Source organism: Phyllobates terribilis, unplaced genomic scaffold, assembly GCF_046119375.1.
Source record: "Phyllobates terribilis strain yellow unplaced genomic scaffold, ASM4611937v1 Scaffold_5__5_contigs__length_657084704, whole genome shotgun sequence".
Classification (NCBI taxonomy): Eukaryota; Metazoa; Chordata; class Amphibia; order Anura; family Dendrobatidae; genus Phyllobates; species Phyllobates terribilis.
The window spans coordinates 201,565,282-201,584,445 of record NW_027362765.1 but is presented as its reverse complement, the minus strand read 5'-3'; the positions used below and the strand labels follow the sequence as shown (position 1 = coordinate 201,584,445).

The following is a 19,164-nucleotide window of genomic DNA, read 5'->3' as shown; positions in this document are numbered from 1 at the left end:
CTATTCCCAGCCCCATCATTCCTCTCCCCAGCCGCACCATCCCACCATTGCTCTCCCCCCACCTCCCCTCCCCAGCATTTCAGTAAAAAAAAACAACAACTTACCTCAGCTCGCTCCCCTCCAGCATCCTCCAGGTTGCCGGCATCTTTCTTCCTGACCCAGGCGCGCGCTGCATGATGACGTCATCAAGCTGCGCGCGCCTGGGTCAGGGAGGAAGCAGAGGACGAACCCTCCAGCTCCGCTGCTATTCTCCTCCTGACAGCAGCGGACCTGCAGGGATCGCTCCCTGACCGCCGCGTGCAGGGAGCAGCTGCACCTTGCGGGCCCCTTGGTGCAGCTGCATGGTGGGGACCCGGCGCAGCTGCACCGGCGGCGGTATGTCCACCCCTGGATTGCTATGGGGCCCCCCCGGCTCACGGGCCCCATAGCAGTCGCGTGGTCTGCCGCCATTGGCGGTACGCCACTGATAGCAGCTATGCTCACCTCCGGTGTGAGTGCTGATCCAGTGGTGTCAGTGCCTGCTCTCCCAGGGCATCATGCGACATTGTTATGTCACTCGAGCCCTGCAGCCAAGTCACTCTAATTTCCTCTGGATATCATTTCCATCAGAAAGAGTGATGATGGCCTCTGAATGGCTGCAGGGCTCGCGTGACATAATGTCACTCAAGCTCTGGTAGAACAAGCACTGACATTGCTGGAACGATGCCCACACCGGAGATGAGTATAGCTGTTATTATTTTACATGGGGGAAATATGGCAACTGAGGAGGGTTTGTTCGAGTAGTGGACAACCCCTGTAGTAGGACATTTGAAGTCATAGAGGGGAGTAAATTGCTTAGGACCTCACTGTGTGTCAGATTACAGAGCTGCTCTGGTGAGTCACAATGTGCAGTAAAGGCAAGGTGAGTCTGATCCACAAAGCTGATCAGAATAGGACCTGCTATGAGTCTCACAGATCAGACATATGGACCTGTTTGTAAAACGGATGAGTGTGTGGATCAATGTAACTCTATGGCTGAGTGTGCTGTCTGCGAAAAAATGAGTACACCGGATATGCAAATGTAGCCTAACAGCTGACTGCTGGGATGTTCAAGAAGCAAATTTCTTTCTTAAAAAGATAACGCTATATAACATATTCATATCAGTAGAGAACCATTTCAAGCTTTCAGAATAGTTTAGTTTACTTTAGGCTTCAAAAACTGAGTCTAGTGTAACACAATATTCCAAGTTTATATTGTAACATTTAAAAAAAAATGCCCTAGAAATGTTATATTTGGAATTTAAAAATGTGGTTTGAGTTTATTATTTACATGCTTTAATTTGGAATACTTCCATCACATACAGGATATCATTTATAGTCTTCAATCAACTACGTAAAAAATACAGTTATAAGATTTACAAATACAGACCTTTTGTTTCATAAAATGAAGGGAATGCCAGATTCCCTTTCCGATATATTATAAATATGTCATTTAACAGCATGTATTAAACAGGTTGGCCACTACTTTTTTATTGGTGGCCTATCCTTTGGTATCCAAGTGTATTGACCAAAGCCGTGCCCACTCGACAGGTTCTGCCCGGAAGTATACATATCGCACACTTGACCGCCGTTCCTGGGGCGTATAATGGCGAAGCCTCACAGAGTATAGTACAGAACATAGCAGCTCCGTCATTTCTATAGTGGCCGTGGCTGAGTGCTGTAGATCCACCCTGTAGCCACAATAGAAATGGCAGAGCTACTATGTTCAAGAAGCATCTGAGAACTTCCGGACGATATCGGTAACAGCTGATCGACCTGCGTGCCAGGTGTTGCACCCCCATCGATCAGATATTGATGGCCTATACTAAGGCTAGGCCATCAATAAAAATGTAGTGGCCAACCCCTTTAAGCTAAAGGCAGCCTGTACTGCAGTCACATGGCTTTTCAGTTGTTCCAGGGTGCACATCTGTATATTGCATCGTACTATAACAATGACATCACGCTTGACTTACTAATCAGATATAAGGTTCTTTAGTACAATTTTTTTATTATATGATATATATATAAATCAGAAAAACAGCCTAGAATACCAGTAGATAGGAGAGGATTCTCAGGAGTCCTGTGGACCTTTTTGCTCAATTCTAACTCGCACTTGTATTTTTGCCAATATTGTTGCTGTGATTGTAAAGAGAGAGATTTGTGCAGCAATTTATTTCACAAATTTCACAATTCAGGCAAGTTCAGTATTAGAAAGTCTAGCATCCCAAAATTGTTATTTTCCTATCAAAACTGTTATTTTCCTATTATTTTCAAAACTGAAGCACAAATAAACTTCTGACTAAGGTGCTATATAGGGGCGGATGCCGACAGAAAATGGCCACTAAGCAAGAACAGTAAGTGGGCCCTTTGCGATACAATAGTTCATCATAATGACAGTCCCACCAGCTTTTGAGGTGGTACTAGTAGTGGCCTCCTTTCCTCTTGGGTCCCAGTGTGGCTGTCCGTCCCTGGTCCCATATCTTACTGTGCTGTGGGTTTGAAAACTTGAGTGTCCACATAGACAAATGTAGAAAGGGCCATCAGCTTACCACAATCTCTGTGTACAGAAAGGAGCCTCCCCCACTTGATGATCTTCTAAGATCAAGTGCCAGATCTTCACTTCATTTGCCTATAATGCTTAGGGTATGTGCAGACTGTCCGGAGCCGGCTGCGGCCCCGAGGCTGCGGAGAAGCCACATCCGGCTTCTGCTCATTATGCAAATGAGCGTCAGCCTCTTTTTTTTTGTCACAGGTGGGTTTCCCCATAGAGATTAGGTCTATGGGGAAAACCCGCATGCGGACCCGCAGGAGAAATAGACATGTTGGGGTCTGGAAAGACGCGCCGCGTGTCTGTTTCTGCGGGTGATCCGCAGACGCATAGTGGGCATGGGATTTGTATAAATCCCATCCACTATGCTGTAACATCTGGCCGCTGCGGATTGCACGCAGCACACTTGTGCTGTGTCCAATCTGCAACGAACACTGATCGTGTGCACGTATCCTTAGGCTTTATTCCCTGAGCATTTCTTTAGTCATCTATGTGAGTACGCTATAAGCTTTGACCTGTGAGCAATTGTGCCCTTCTACTTGGGCCCTAAGATTCAATGTGTCATTTCCTTTAAATAGCTGGGGTTGGTTTTGGTTAAACATTAATTTAAATGCGCCTGATTATTAATTTGACCAATTAATTTAATTAGAAAGAAAGATGAAATAGATGAAAGACTATAGCAGCTGCCAGGTTCCAGTGAATTATAGAGAAACAAATGGGAAAAGAATGCAATGTGATTATTACGCTGCATTTCATATACGTACGCAGTCCATATATATTGAAAATCTATAACCTCTGATGTGGTGCAACATGTAATGCCCTCTGGCACACTGCAGATGGAGCTGGCACTATGTGTTTTGCCTTTCTAGACGATCGATGGGGTCTCACATTTATGTCGTTGAAGCAGTTAAATTGATGTAAGTAATAGCTGGCACATTTGCATTAATATAATTCAACCTCCCAGTGAGAAATCCTTATTCATTAGGATTTTCTCATGTGCTGAAAATGAATGTGTTCTGCAATAATATGTGAGAGTCATTTCAGATCAATTTCAGCATATGCCGCTCCCTCCCACATTCTTTACCTAAGAGATCCTTCTTAAAAGTTAACACGAGGTAGCCAGTGATCCTATAGAAAATGCTAAAAAAAAGTCTTAAAGTGCTTAAGGATAATATAATAAATCTTGGCAAATATGTAAGCAATTCGACTACATTTATATACAAGGCATACAACTTCCTAACCAGGTAGTACATGGCGCTGCAGTACCTACGATTATTACAATGCAAAGCTAAATTCATAATTTGCAACGATCGTGGCTTTAAATCAAACTTTATATCAATTTTTCATTGGGGAAAGATGACCCGTGATTTGTTATTGAGGGCATGGGATCGTGCTAGGTGTATTACATGTGGCAGTGTGACTATGAAAACTGATAGCACACATCTCTTTTACATAAAATCATTCAGAACAGTGCATATAGGTTATGGCCAGATTATTTACAAGGGGCATTCCACTGACAATGCCTATCCATTAATAATCTTCTCGCTGATGTATCCTGGCATTGTGTATAGAATGAGGACCAAGAAGATGGTGAGAATGGCTATGATGAGAAGAGCAATAATGTACTTCTTATATTTCTTCCAGATGAAGAAGACAAATGTTTTCAGTGGGTTCACAAACCAGTTGAATGACGTTTTTGGACGACTGTAAAATAAAAATATATATATTATATATCGTGTACATTTCTTACCGACTGTTATCCACATGAAATTGACTAACAGTGTAGATTTTAAACCCATAGCATATCAATTTATATTGGAGATATCACCCCTTGCAATGCATAGGGTGAAACCCATGGCAAATCCAGATGCTGATTTTTATTGTGGATATTGATCCAAATTTGTTAGTGTCACTGACACAGACAGGACTCAGCAGAACATCATTTCACATTGTTCTGCTGAGGAACAATGTGAAAGAAGAAGCTAGTGGCGAAACGCGCGTTGGGTTGAGGGGACTCTACACCTGACATTCCTTCTCATCCTGCCATCATATTACTTATAGGTAAAATACTTTGGGCTATGTAGCACTTTAGTATACATTTATATTGAGTGTGTTACTTTATTATACCTGTTTAGGCATTATTATTTCCATTATTGAGGATCTATATATTGTATATGATGAATACTTCCACTAAAATATTGGTATAAGGTCAAATTGGTTTTGTCACTGTACATCAGCCTTTTTGATTTGTGATCTTATTGCTCTAAGCCCCCCTCAGTTTTGAAGGAAGGATAATTTATGTCATCACATACTGCTAATTTGATATTCAATTCCCCCTTTTGCTGTAAGTGAACCAAACTGTGATTGGTACTGCAAATATTTGTTATATATTTATACAAATATTTGGGATAGAGGTTATTTTTTTTATCTGTTTTGTGGTGATTGATCATATAGGAGAGTCACATGACTATATTTACATAGTACCCTTTTACTGATAATCACTATTTTAGAATATAGATTGCCTAATAATAATAATAATAGTTTATTTTTATAGCGCCAACATATTCCGCAGCACTTTACAAATTTTAGGGGGGACTTATACAGACAATACAGAATAAGCATATCTCATATCGAACGGAGTGAGGGCCCTGCTCGCGAGCTTACAGTCTATGAGGAAGTGGGGGAGACACAAAAGGTAAAAAGTACATATATTGTATAATGCAGCCTTGATATACTGAATAGGATAAATAATAATACATGGACTGGTCGCCAGCCAGTATGTGTGCAGTCCTGACAGAGGCTTTTATGTGCATGGTTGGTTTGAACCCGAAGTTGAAGAAGATTTTAATATGGGGGAAAGCTGGGATGGACAGAGTGTGTTTAGGTGATACGCCAGTCTAAAGAAATGTGTTTTTAGGGTTCGCTTGAAACTGTGGGTATTGGGAATTAATCGAACTGTCCTGGGTAGTGCATTCCAGAGAATTGGCGCAGCACGCGAGAAATCTTGGAGACGGGAGTGGGAAGTTCGGATTATGGAGGATTTTAGTTTCAAGTCATTTGCAGAACGGAGGGCACGTGTAGGGTGGTAGACTGAGACAAGGGAGGAGATGTAGGGGGGTACTGAAGCATGGAGCGCTTTGTGGGTAAGCGTGATAAGTTTAAAACGAACTCTATATTGGATGGGCAACCAATGCAATGACTGGCACAGGGAAGAGGCATCTGAGTAGCGGTTGGCGAGGAATATGATCCTGGCTGCTGCGTTCAGGACGGATTGGAGAGGGGAGAGTTTAGTAAGAGGGAGACCGATTAGTAGAGCGTTGCAATAGTCAAGACGAGAATGAATAAGAGCGACAGTAAGAGTTTTTGCCGAGTCAAAGGTGAGAAAAGTCCTGATTCTTGAGATGTTTTTGAGGTGTAGATGACATGAACGAGCGAGTGATTTGATGTGAGGAGTGAAAGAAAGATCTGAATCAAAAATGACCCCAAGACAGCGGGCTTGTAGCTGGGGAGTAATGGTTGAGCCACAAACGGAGATGGCAATATCGGGCACAGGTAGATTAATGGAGGGAGGAAAGACGAGTAGTTCAGTTTTTGACAGATTCAGTTTTAGGTAGAGGGAGGACATAATGTTAGACACAGCAGAAAGACAATCACTGGTCTTTTGTAATAATGCAGGGGTGATGTCCGGAGCAGAAGTGCATAATTGGGTGTCATCAGCATAGAGATGGTACTGAAAACCGAATCTACTGATTGTTTGTCCAATAGGAGCGGTGTATAAGGAGAAAAGAAGGGGGCCTAGGACTGATCCTTGAGGAACCCCGACAGTAAGAGGAAGTAGGGAGGAGGAGGAGCCGGCAAAAGACACAGAGAAGGAGCGGTCAGAGAGATAAGAGGAGAACCAGGAGAGAACCGTGTCCTTGAGGCCAATAGTGCGGAGCATAGTGAGGAGGAGCTGATGATCCACAGTGTCGAATGCTGCAGAGAGATCCAGGAGAATCAGCAGGGAGTAGTGACCATTAGATTTAGCTGTTAGTAGATCATTAGAGACTTTAGTGAGGGCAGTTTCAGTAGAATGTAAAGAGCGGAAACCAGATTGTAAAGGGTCAAGAAGAGAGTTGTCTGAGAGATAGCGGATTAGACGGGAGTGGACCAGGCGTTCCAGGAGTTTAGAGATAAAGGGAAGATTGGAAACAGGTCTGTAGTTGGCCGTGCAGTTCTGGTCGAGGGATGGTTTTTTAAGTAATGGTTGTATGCTGGCATGTTTAAAAGAAGAGGGAAAGATACCAGATGAGAGGGAAAGGTTGAAAATTTTAGTTAGGTGAGAGGTGACAGCTGGAGCAAGGGACTGAAGGAGATGTGAGGGAATAGGGTCGCTGGTGCAGGTGGTAGGGCGAGAAGATGCAAGGAGCCTGATCACTTCATCTTCCGTGACTGGTTCGAAGTCAGAAAATGAGCAAGATACAATGTGGCGGGGGGGAGCATGCATAACATTTGGGGATTGGGAGAAAATTTCCTGTCGGATATGGTCAATTTTTTCTTTGAAATAGTTAGCCAGATCGTCAGCGCTGAGGTCGGTGGTCGGGGCCTGTGCTGTTTGATTGAGGAGAGAATGAAACGTGTCAAAGAGTCGTTTAGGATTATTGGAAAGTGAGATGATGAGGTTGTTAAAGTAGGTTTGTTTGGAGAGGTGAAGGGCAGAGTTATATGTTTTCAGCATAAATTTATAGTGGAGGAAATCTTCGGGCAGATTTGATTTTCTCCACAGCCGTTCAGCGCACCTGGAGTACCTCTGGAGAAGACGTGTTTGAGGCGTGTGCCAGGGTTGTTGCCGTCTATGCCGAATTGTTCTTTGTGTAGGAGGTGCGGCTTCATCCAGGGCGCATAGCATTATTTTGTTATAATGCTTCAATGCAGAGTCGGGACATGAGAGGGAGGAGATTGGGGCCAATGATGATTGCAACCTTTTTATAAATTTCTGGGTGTTAATGGCGCGTAAATTTCTATAAGTGTGGACGGTGGGAGTGTCTTGAGTAGAGTCACAGTTCTTGACAGAGAATGAAAGAAGATTATGGTCATAGAGTGGAACGGGAGAGTTAGTAAAGTCATGTACTGAGCAAAGCCGGGAGAAGATCAGGTCCAATGTGTTCCCGTCCTCATGTGTAGGAGAATCAGCAAGCTGTGAAAGGCCGAAGGAGGAGGTTAATGATAAAAGATGCGTGGCAGATGGGGAAAGAGGATCGCCAATTGGGATGTTAAAGTCTCCCATGATTATCGTGGGGATGTCGCAGGATAGAAAATTTGTAAGCCAGGCAGCAAAGTGATCCAGGAATTGACGGGGGGGACCTGGGGGGCGATAGACAACCGCCACTCGCAGGGAGAAGGGCCGGTAGAGTCTGACTGTGTGGGCCTCAAAGGACGGGAAGATAAGGGAGGGTACAGGGGGGATAACCTGAAAAGTACATTTTGTTGAAAGAAGCAGACCAACACCTCCACCTGATCTGTTGTCAGGTCGCGGGGTATGAGAGAAATGTAGGCCACCATAGGAGAGAGCTGCAGCGGCGGTGGTGTCCGACTGCTGGATCCAGGTTTCAGTGAGAGCCAGAAGGTTGAGGGAATTAGAGAGGAAAAAGTCATGGATGTAAGAGAGTTTATTACAAGCTGAGCGTGCATTCCAAAGGGCACAGTTGAATGAGACAGAAGATATGCAGGGAATATTAATGAGATTAGCAGGGTTTCTGAATGTAACAGGGAAAGAGTTAGTGTTATTATTACTGGAGGGTCCTGGGTTGGGAGAAATATCACCTGCGACTAATAGAAGGAAGATACAGAGAGTGAGCAGATGATTGAGTGATTTGTGAGAGCGTTTCCTGCGTTGTATGGTGGGAATGAATGGATCTGCGTGGTATAACATTGTGAAGAGAGCATGACAACTGTACATAGGAGAAGAGAGGAGTGAGGGATTAATATGGATGAAGTGTGCCGCATTTGTGGGAGAACGGTGAATGTGGATGATTTTAGCAACCAGAAAATAAATGGCACAGATACAAATGGTGAATACTGTTTGCCAAAAAGATGATCTGTAAGCAAGTTTGTTGGTTTGTCTTGCATGTCTTACCTGTCTCCTGCCCTGTCCAACTGCCATTTTCTAACTGCCAGGGCACTTTGCTAAATTATGGCACTTCGATAAAGTATGCATAAATGCTATATGCATAAATGCCCCCGCATAAATGCTGCCCCTTAACTAAGTCTCAATATATAGGGACGTATCTGCTTAGATCTGCACAGATTTAACTCATTAACAATCAATCACTAGCTTAAAAGACAACAGGAGACCATAAAGTGCAGGGAAAAAAAAAAAAAAAAAAACAGACTAGTAAACTCGGCATGGATCATAAACTCTTAAAGTAAGTGTGATGACCTTTAAGTATCATGGAATAAAAAAGCTAGAGGAGTGAAAAAATATATACCAGAAATTGATAGGCTGCAGAGCATTGCATGGAGATATAATGCAGTTTTCAGGACAGATCACACAAGCAGTGAAATAATACTTTTCAGCTGTTATCTTATTGTCAGGATTGTTTAGTGTCCCCTTTATGAGGCATTCCCTTATTTTATTTTCATTGTTTTAATTATGAATAATAAAGATTAATTTTAGTATATCTCTTCTTTATTCTGGATAGTACCAGTAGACAGAGAATCAGTTTAATTGCTTATTTAGTGTAAGGCCAAATGGAGTGTTTAGGTCACAGCCATGGGGTGATTAGCCGCTACTGTTTTATGATTGTTTAACAAATAATTGCTACATTTTGTTAACGAATTAGCTGTTTCACTGCAAAATCAATTGATTGTTTAATGGACAATTTGAAAAGTTTTCTCATGTGTGCACCGCTGCAAAGGCTGCATCTCAGATATTCCATTAGGCTTTGCCTTTGTGACAGGCTTAAAGCATACCTACACTTTTATAAGAAAACAATAATGGTGCTCGTTTTCCTAAATCACTGTATTAGTGGTTTTTGATGAAACATCGCAGCACGGACCATCCAAAGTTTTCTGCCAAGCTACCCTCTTTAGAGCGGCAGCGAGTGTCAAATTATTTTACAGCGCTCGCTCCAGCATTGAAGACGCTAGCTAACTGTGACAAGCAGGACGATGCTGCTTAGTTTAGTGCAGCCTTCAGCACAATCTTTTGGCGGTCCGTGCTGTGGGTTATCAACAAAAAACGCTAATAGAGTGGCTTAGAAAAACAATTAAACTGCAGAGTCCTGCATCATAATGGTTTTCATGTTAAAGTGGAGGTACGCTTTAAATTCTGTGCATTGTGAGGCATGGTGAAACAAAACATGTCATGGAAATCACTAAAATATGTCTTACTTTGGCTTCTCTAGAGGTTCTGGTTCCTTGCGCCCCAATCCCACTGGGCTCTTTTCTGCCTCTTCCACTGTCAGCAGCTGAAATTCTGCTTCAACTTTCCCCTGCAAGCAAACAACCAGGAATTTACTGAAATGTTACCATTATATATATTGCAGTATGTGTTCATGTTCTGGGCAACGTATTATCCTCATAAAAGAGAAATCAGTTGCTGATGGTGAAAGCTTACTAGGAATGTGCCTGACTACTCGCCTGGTGATGACACTGCTAAATCCTATGACAGTTTCCCCGCTGTCTGCATTTGATGTATTTGTTGGCCTCGCATCATCTATCTTCCTTCCTGCGGAGGAACTCCCTCTTCACAAAGTCATGGCTAAGAAGGAGTAATTCTCCTTTTCTATAATTTAACCTGTTATCGAAAATATAACTATAACAAATAGTTAACTGGGAGAAAATTGCTTGTAGCTTTTTCCTGGCGTTTTCATCGTTTTTTTTTTCCATGGCAAAAAAATGCTGCAGTTAAAATTCAATATGGAAATATTAAATGAGTCACACAAAATGCATTTTTTGCCCCTGGCTTTTCGCCCAGATTCACACCTAAAAACACGTAAAGGCTAGATTCCATCATCTGTATTTTGTGGTCAGAGTATGGACCGCAATGCACAGACCGGCTGCAGGTCTCTGGATGTAAACTTTCCTTATAATCATCAATGGCACTTAATAATGGCATAGAAAACTAATTTAAAATTGTCCTACAACAGAACTAGTGAAATTGTTTAACCAAGATTTATTGCACTCTTGCGGCTACTTTTCTGTACGCCCTATAAGTAACAGGTTTTTAGATTAAATTATAGATTTGTAATATACACTGCTCAAAAAAATAAAGGGAACACTGAAATAACACATCCTAGATCTGAATGAATGAAATATTCTCATTGAATACTTTGTTCTGTGCAAAGTTGAATGTTCTGACAACAAAATCACACAAAAATCATCAATGGCAATCAAATTTATTAACCAGTGGAGGCCTGGATTTGGAGTCACCCCCAAAATTAAAGTGGAAAAACACACTACAGGCGGATCCAACTTTGATGTAATGTCCTTAAAACAAGTCAAAATGAGGCTCAGTATTGTGTGTGGCCTCCACGTGCCTGTATGACCTCCCTACAACGTCTGGGCATGCTCCTGATGAGGTTGTGGATGGTCTCCTGTGGGATCTCCTCCCAGACCTGGACTAAAGCATCCACCAACTCCTGGACAGTCTGTGGTGCAACGTGACGTTGGTGGATGGAGCGAGACATGATGTCCCAGATGTGCTCAATCGGATTCAGGTCTGGGGAACGGGCGGGCCAGTCCATAGCTTCAATGCCTTCATCTTGCAGGAACTGCTGACACACTCCAGCCACATGAGGTCTGGCATTGTCCTGCATTAGGAGGAACCCAGGGCCAACAGCACCAGCATATGGTCTCACAAGGGGTCTGAGGATCTCATCTCGGTACCTAATGACAGTCAGGCAACCTCTGGCGAGCACATGGAGGGCTGTGCGGCCCTCCAAAGAAATGCCACCCCACACCATTACTGACCCACTGCAAAACCGGTCATGCTGAAGGATGTTGCAGGCAGCAGATCACTCTCCACGGCGTCTCCCTGACTCTATCAGGTATGTCACATGTGCTCAGTGTGAACCTGCTTTCATCTGTGAAGAGCACAGGGCGCCAGTGGCGACTTTGCCAATCCTGTGTTCTGTGGCTAATGCCAAGCGTCCTGCACGGTGTTGGGCTGTGAGCACAACCCCCATCTGTGGACCTCGGGCCCTCATACCACCCTCATGGAGTCGGTTTCTAACCGTTTGTGCAGACACATGCACATTTGTGGCCTGCTGGAGGTCATTTTGCAGGGCTCTGGCAGTGCTCCTCCTGTTCCGCCTTGCACAAAGGTGGAGGTAGCGGTCCTGCTGCTGGGTTGTTGCCCTCCTACGGCCCCCTCCACATCTCCTGGTGTACTGGCCTGTCTCCTGGTAGCGCCTCCAGCCTCTGGACACTACGCTGACAGACACAGCAAACCTTCTTGCCACAGCTGCCATTGATGTGCCATCCTGGATGAGCTGCACTACCTGAGCAACTTCTGTGGGTTGTAGAGTCCGTCTCATGATACAACGAGTGTGAAAGCACAACCAACATTCAAAAGTGACCAAAACATCAGCCAGAAAGCATTGGTACTGAGATGTGGTCTGTGGTCCCCACCTGCAGAACCACTCCTTTATTGAGGGTGTCTTGATAATTGCCAATAATTTCCATCTATTGTCTATTCCATTTGCACAACAGCATGTGAAATTGATTGTCAATCAGTGTTGCTTCCTAAGTGGACAGTTTGATTTCACAGAAGTTTGATTTACTTGGAGTTATATTCTGTTGTTTAAGTGTTCCCTTTATTTTTTTGAGCAGTGTATTACTGTCCAAGAATAAATGACAAACCATCTTCTCTTAGATTAAAGGGAACCGGTCATGTAAAATTATGCTATTAACCTGCAGATATGGGGTTAATGTGCAGGTTAATAGCGTTCTGACACCATGCGGCACTCCACTGAGAGCCCTGCTGCCAGGAGCAAATTAACTTTCCCCACCCCCAGCAGCATTCTGCGTTCAGTAATAAAGGTGGCGTCGGCACGGTTTCAGTCACCGTTCTGTGTATAGAGAGAGTTGGCTGTAAACGTGACCCTGGCACTGACTGACAGCTGCTGCTAATACTGAGCCAGCTATTAGTCAGTGCCGGGTTCGCAGTTACAGCCACCATTCACTATGCACATAGCGGTGACTGAAATTTTCTAATGACGCCCCTTTTACTGAACGGGGGGAATAAAGTTAATTTCCTCCCAACAGCGGGGGTCTCAGTGCGCGCATTGCATGGTGTCAGGACAGGTTAATAACATTATTTTTCATGACAGGTTCCCTGTAAGAAGAACTTGTCAATCCATTTCTGCTGTCAAAACCAAAGGCATCATGAATCAAAGACCGGCTCCTGAAAGCAGAAACACTGCGGCGCCTCAGAGAAGACAAAGTTGAAAGCGCAGCTGGGGATGAGGGTTACAAGTCCAAAGAGGCAGGACCCTCCTGGTTCTCCTACGCACACATCGGAAGAGACCTGTGAGTCTAGCTAAGCAGGTGGGGTCAAGCCAACAGGAAGGTCTAGTAAAGACCGAAACGTCAATATGTTTCACTGTGGATTGCTATTAAATCCTTTTCTTATATGAAATTGCATCTTTGAGTGGCAAGTTCTTCATACATTTGAGTACAGACTGGGGCTCTAGTTGTGCACTCTCCAGCAGGAGTGCCCTGTTCTATTATATAAGCCGACAGGAGACGCCTCTTGCACTAGTCACCTACTGCACTTTCAGCTTTTTCTTTAAAGTGCCACAGTGGATCGGAGTAAAACGTTTACAGTGTAGGAGTTGGTTTCTGATTCATGATGTCAGATTCCTTTTAACAAGTCATGAACAATTTGTAAAACTATGCCAGTTTTCTAACCATGACATTTTTTTTAAATATTATATTGTAAATATATAATATCCATTTATTCTATATTCTATATCAATTGACTTACTGCCAGGATGTACGTATTCCCACTTGAATCACTGTACTGCACATCCTCCAGTTTTACATTTTTTTTCTTCTTTTTCTTTTTCTTCTTTTTATCCTCTGCCTCTCTTTCCTCCCTTTCTTCATCTTCTTCGCTCTTTAGTTTGACAAAAGGCCACCACCCTCTCATACGCTTGTTTCTAAAGATGGAGAAGCGTGGTGTGGCTTTGTCTTTGGCCATTTTGATGGTGCACTGATGAGCTGTTTTGGCTCCTCGAACCATATCACTTAATTTTAATTCAAATGAACCTGCAAAAAAACATGATTTTTATTTTAGAACCTTGAAGGGAATTTGTCAGCAGGTTTTTGCTATATAATCATCTGAGAGTAACATGATGTAGAGGCTGAGACCCTGATTCCAATGATGTGTCACTTACTACAGTAGGCTATGCTTCAGGTGTCTCTAGGTGTCTCAGGTGTGACTAGGAGTCTCCTGCTGTGTAGTCCTGCTGCACTGTGTAACCACGCGCCTACCACTAATTAGTAGCTTTCTGTCGATATACAGTGTACACTGAAAGATGTCAATCAGTGGGGTTGGCAGGATTATACAGAGCTCAGCTACATCTGCAGCAGAGAAAACTGTGATTTTAGCACAACTGCTGCACCCAGTAAACTAAGTGATACATCGCTGGAATCAGGGTCTTATTTTCTACATTATGGTGCTCTCAGATAAAGTAGCAAAAACCTGGTGACAGATTCCCTTTAAAAATGTAGGCTTGTAATCAAGCTAGAAATGTGCATATTACTGTGTTTTTTTTCTGTGATTTTTCTTTCTCTTTACTAATTCATGTTATAAATTATCATTGAGGTTTGATTAAAAAAAACAAAAGACATTCAACAATATTTTTATTGTGGTGCATTTAGCTCTGTACATCTGTCTCACTTTTTTTTTTAAGTGTAATACACCAGAGTGGGCTTGCGCAATTTGACAAATGATCATCTGTAATTGGCCAGTCATGCAAACTATGGACGAAAAACATTCAGCAGCACGGATGACTGTTTCAGCAGATAATAATCTGCAGTCAGCCATCATAAACGAATGCTCATGTATCAGCAGAAACTGATAACTGGCTAAAATGGCCAAAATATTATATTTCAGCCAACTTTCACTTTATCTATTTGGTTAACTTTGGGCGAGTTTGAAAAGAAGAATTCAGTTATTGTAAGACAAATCAGTAATGTGCAGTCTGCCCAACTACAGATACGGCTCTTAAGCCACGGCCCCACCACCAGTATTTGGTCAGTATTCGGTCAGTATTTTTCCTCAGGAGTGGGAGCCAAAACCAGGTGAGGAACAATCAGAGAAAAGGTATAATAGAAACAAGTCACCAATTCTACATTAACACCCACTCCTGGTTTTGGCTCCCACTCCTGAGAAAAAATACTGACCGAATACTGACCAAATACTGATAGTGGGGCCGTGGCTCACTTTGAGTCCTAATTTGTGGGGTTAAAAGATGCGGGGTTAATCTGCAGGCGTTCTGAACCAACCCAGTGCCCGCACACAGCTGAACGCTACCAGGAAGAAATAAACTTTATTCCCCTGGCAGTGTTCAGCTTTCAAACTCAGGAGTGGTACTTGCAGGAATTAACTGGGTAGAAAGGCAAAATGAGCAATTGTAAGTACACAGTGCTATAGAATATGATGACTGCAATATATGAAGAGGATAAAAACTTTGATGGGAGGAGTGCTTCAATAACTATAGATGTTACAGCCCCATATTTCTAATACTACACTTGAGACTATATAACCGGTCTCTAAATATCAATGTGTGAAAATGGTAACATACCTAAGAAGTCATTGGCAGATATACGATCGTAATCCCAAACTTGGAGGGCAAGTACCGCTGGCTCCCTGAATTCAGACTCTTCTAAGGAAAAGAAGGACTCTTTCTTTTTGTATGTGATCTCTTTCTCAGTGGGAAGATAGTCAAACCGATACACAAACCTCCAGTTGAAATTTCCTTCACCGGTGAGAGAATTAAAATGTACATCGGTTTCCTGCTTTTCTCCTTCTAAGCCTCTTATCCATCTACAAAAGTGATGTGATTATTATAATTAATTGTATATATGATTTAACTGCACAGACGCTCATTGGTTAGTGCTTTTGGTTGCCTTGCTAATGCACTGAGATCTTAAATGGTTATACCCATCCTCATAAGTGACTACTATTGGATACTGTTTGTTTAAACAAGCACTTATGCAATATACTGTTTGTTAAAACTCACAGACATTTTTGAGATTTTAACTTTTTTTTCTTTTTTTTTTTATACAACTTGTCTAGGTGACCATCAACCTTTAGCTAACCTTGCACATTGCAGTGCTTACAAGTTAGACAGCAGTGGTGGTCGGTCTCCTAGGCAATAAACCGTAAACAAAAGAAAATTGTTACTACTCAAGAACAGCTTCAAATTAGAATAAACAGTAAAAGTTTCTTGTTTTTATAAGCACTATCCAACAATATCCATTTATGAAGATGGAAATAACTAATAAAAGGTCCCCCATACACATTAGACGAGCGTCAGCAGAACCCACCAATTCAACTGACAGTCTAATGCTTATGGGGGGCTCCCAGCAGATGATGATAGGGAAGACAGGGATCTGGAATGCCCAATTTTGGACTGCTGATCCTTTTGTTCTCTAAGAGATAAGCTGATTCCAAAAATGCCTGTCAGTGTCTCTCTCATAGAGAAGATAGTGTATATGGGACAGTTGGGCAAGATCAACCGGCCAAAACATTGTTCGACAAACAGCTATTTAAAATGTATGGGAAGGCTTAAGGCTGTGTGCCCACGTAGCGTTTTTCAAGCGTTTATGCTGCGGAATTTCCGCAGCGGAAACGCTTGTAAAACGCTAGGTAATCCGCACCCCATGGTCCCCAAGGGGATTCCGCATGTTCTATGCACATGCTGCGGATTTTTCCGCAGCGTTTATGCTACGTACAAAAATCCACAGCATGTCATTTAATTTTGCGGAAGCGCAGCGGAACTCCCGCCATTGACTTGCATTGAGACGCATAGAAACCGCGACTGTACATTTGTACAAGCGGCTTCTATGCGTCTCTATGTGCGGATGGTACCCAGTTCTGGAGGAGAGGAGACTCTCATCCAGACCTGGGTACCATTGTCCCTGTAAAAAAAGAATAAAATAACAAATAAAGTTTATACTCACCTGTCCGGCGTCTTCTCTCTGAATGCCAGCAGCGCTGAAGGACCTGCGGTGACGTCACAGTCATGTGACCGCAGGCCCTTCACCGCTCTGTCTCGCGATATGCCGGCAGCCGGGAACCAGCCAGGAAGCAGTGCTGCAGCCACGCCGGGGCCTCGGGGGTGAGTATAGCTTTATTTGTTTTAATTTTTACGGTTCACACTGTATAAATCCATGCTGTTTGCACGGATTTATACAGTGTGACCTAGTTGTCAAGCACTTTCCAAGTGATGCTATCGCCTGGAAAGTGCTTGTCAATCTGCATGCGGAAACGCATGTGAACCCGCATGTGGATCCGCATGTATTCTGCAGGAAAAACGCATGCACAATCTGCATGCGTTTTTTTCTGCCAGGGAGATGCAGAAATGCTGCAGAAATTTTCTGCTTCATTTCTGCATCGTGGGCACATAGCCTAAAAGTTATTCTCAATTTGCGTCTTGAGCAGCACAGAGTTCTCCTGTTTTGTTACTTTCTTTTTTCTAGAGAAGGCGCATGCACTTTTCCATATGTGACGGATCTGGTTTGGTAGCTTCATCTTATGCTACTGTGACACATTAATGGTCTGTCAATGCCCATTAGACATCTACACTGTTATCACTGTATTTGTATATAGAGATACCAATATCTTTGAACGAGCAGTCTTTAGGAGAACTGCTTTGGAAAATGCTGATGCTGGTGCCTGGTGATTTTGCAGGACTGATAACAACAGCTCTGTCAGGAAGGTGATCAGCTAAGGAATGAACTGTTTGTAGAGAGCTAACTGGGATGTGAGCTGTTAACTCCCCAGCCTGAAATGTGACTTCTGTGCACACTCAGCAAGGCTCTGGTGTAGTATGAACATGAAAAATGGCTATTTTATATTTCAAATCCATATTGAAATAAAATAGGAACCAGACATGTCAGCATTTGTAGATATCCTACCTCAGTAGACTAGGGGTCATTAGTCCAGACATACTAAAACATAGCTTTAGTTTAAGTTTGCTAACAGTCTGAGGTTTAATCTTTATTACTGAAGGGAATTAGCCTTTGTATACGCTGCACATGCTTACGTAATATTAGGTTGGGTAAGCCTTTTTCTAAAATGTATAAAGCTGTTGAAGAATTAAGTTATGGCAGAAGCATAGTGGACCTGTGAAGAGGACGCTCTTTACTGTGCAGGACCTAGGACGCATTCTCTGCCCATCAATGAACGCTTCTCCAGCTGAAGTTTCCGGACAGATGATGTAGATGCTACTAGGGAAATCTTTTTCTTCTATCTAATAGTAAGTATGTAACCTTTATAAGTATTTAACCTTAGTAACCTTTAATCTACAAAAGTGTACACAATATCATAATATCATACTATTCTTTTGATTCTGTATTCTATCTTTCAAATTAACTGTTATAAATAAAATTGCGTTATATTACAAGTGGTTGCCTTCTTTAAAGCCGTATCCGAACCTTATTGCTAAAAACTTGGCAATACATCTGGTGGCTGATGTCCTTGACAACAAGCTGTACACTATATAAAATAAAAGCTCTCATTTCAGAAAAAGAACAGCAGAGAAACAAGTCAATTGCAATCTGGCTTATTTTCATGTCATGCTGTCTAACTATTCCGGTCTCATAATATGTAAATACTCCTTCAATTCAAAGAATCACATTAAAAGACAGATAGACAGATCGATAGATAGGTTATGATAGATGTGAAGTTTATAACTTAAAGGTAGCTATTTAGAATACAGTGGCCAAACCATATTCAGAAGTGAACAGAAACATAGCACATACCCTTTCACGTAGATATCACTTGAAGGCTCTCCAGTGAATGGATTGACATCATCTAAAATTACATCATCGGTATTCCAAATAATAACTCGTAGCTCGTAACTAAAAAAAAAATATATATATATATTTTTTTATTGTTCCTGTGAAAAAAAAGTGTTTAACTCCATTTTTTCTGGTGGCGCCCTTCTTTTCAGATTAGTACTTTGTTTCTGAGCCTGTCTGAAAAGATGGACACCACCAAAAAAACACAAACAGAATCCATTTGAGCTCCATTTGTGTCACTCTATGGCTCAGCTGAGGTTCCATCTGAATCCCATTTTTCAGGGATTCAGATAGAAACTCGGGCAGAGTCATAGTTGTCCTGCATAAATGCAGTGTGAATAGGACCTCATTCAACATAAGCAGTCCCCTGAACAAAATATATCCTTGGGGTTTTTTGGTAGGTATCCCTGTTAAAAGGGAAGGGACCTTCATTATACAGTGCTTTGACTGCATCACTGACAGTGCGGTCCTGGCAGTCTCTTCAGGAACAGGACCATGTTTAACAGCTTCTGCAGATTATTCCATTGGTACAGTGGCAGTGCCCACTAAATCATTGTAATGTATATATCAATCATGAGCAC

The 19,164-nt window shown here is 42.5% G+C and overlaps 1 protein-coding gene across 1 annotated transcript in view; it reads right to left on the bottom strand.

The window, feature by feature from the left end:
• Positions 1-1,291: 1,291 nt before the first annotated feature.
• The window catches only part of LOC141272717 (fer-1-like protein 4), a 227,932-nt gene continuing 210,059 nt past the window's right edge, over positions 1,292-19,164 (bottom strand). The window contains exons 41-45 of the mRNA XM_073683718.1: positions 18,545-18,643; positions 15,361-15,602; positions 13,536-13,819; positions 9,938-10,038; positions 1,292-4,270 (exon numbers count right to left, since the gene is read on the bottom strand). Of these exons, the coding sequence (XP_073539819.1) occupies positions 4,090-4,270; positions 9,938-10,038; positions 13,536-13,819; positions 15,361-15,602; positions 18,545-18,643 (907 nt within the window). The 3' untranslated portion in view covers positions 1,292-4,089. The remainder of the gene's footprint in view (positions 4,271-9,937; positions 10,039-13,535; positions 13,820-15,360; positions 15,603-18,544; positions 18,644-19,164) is intronic.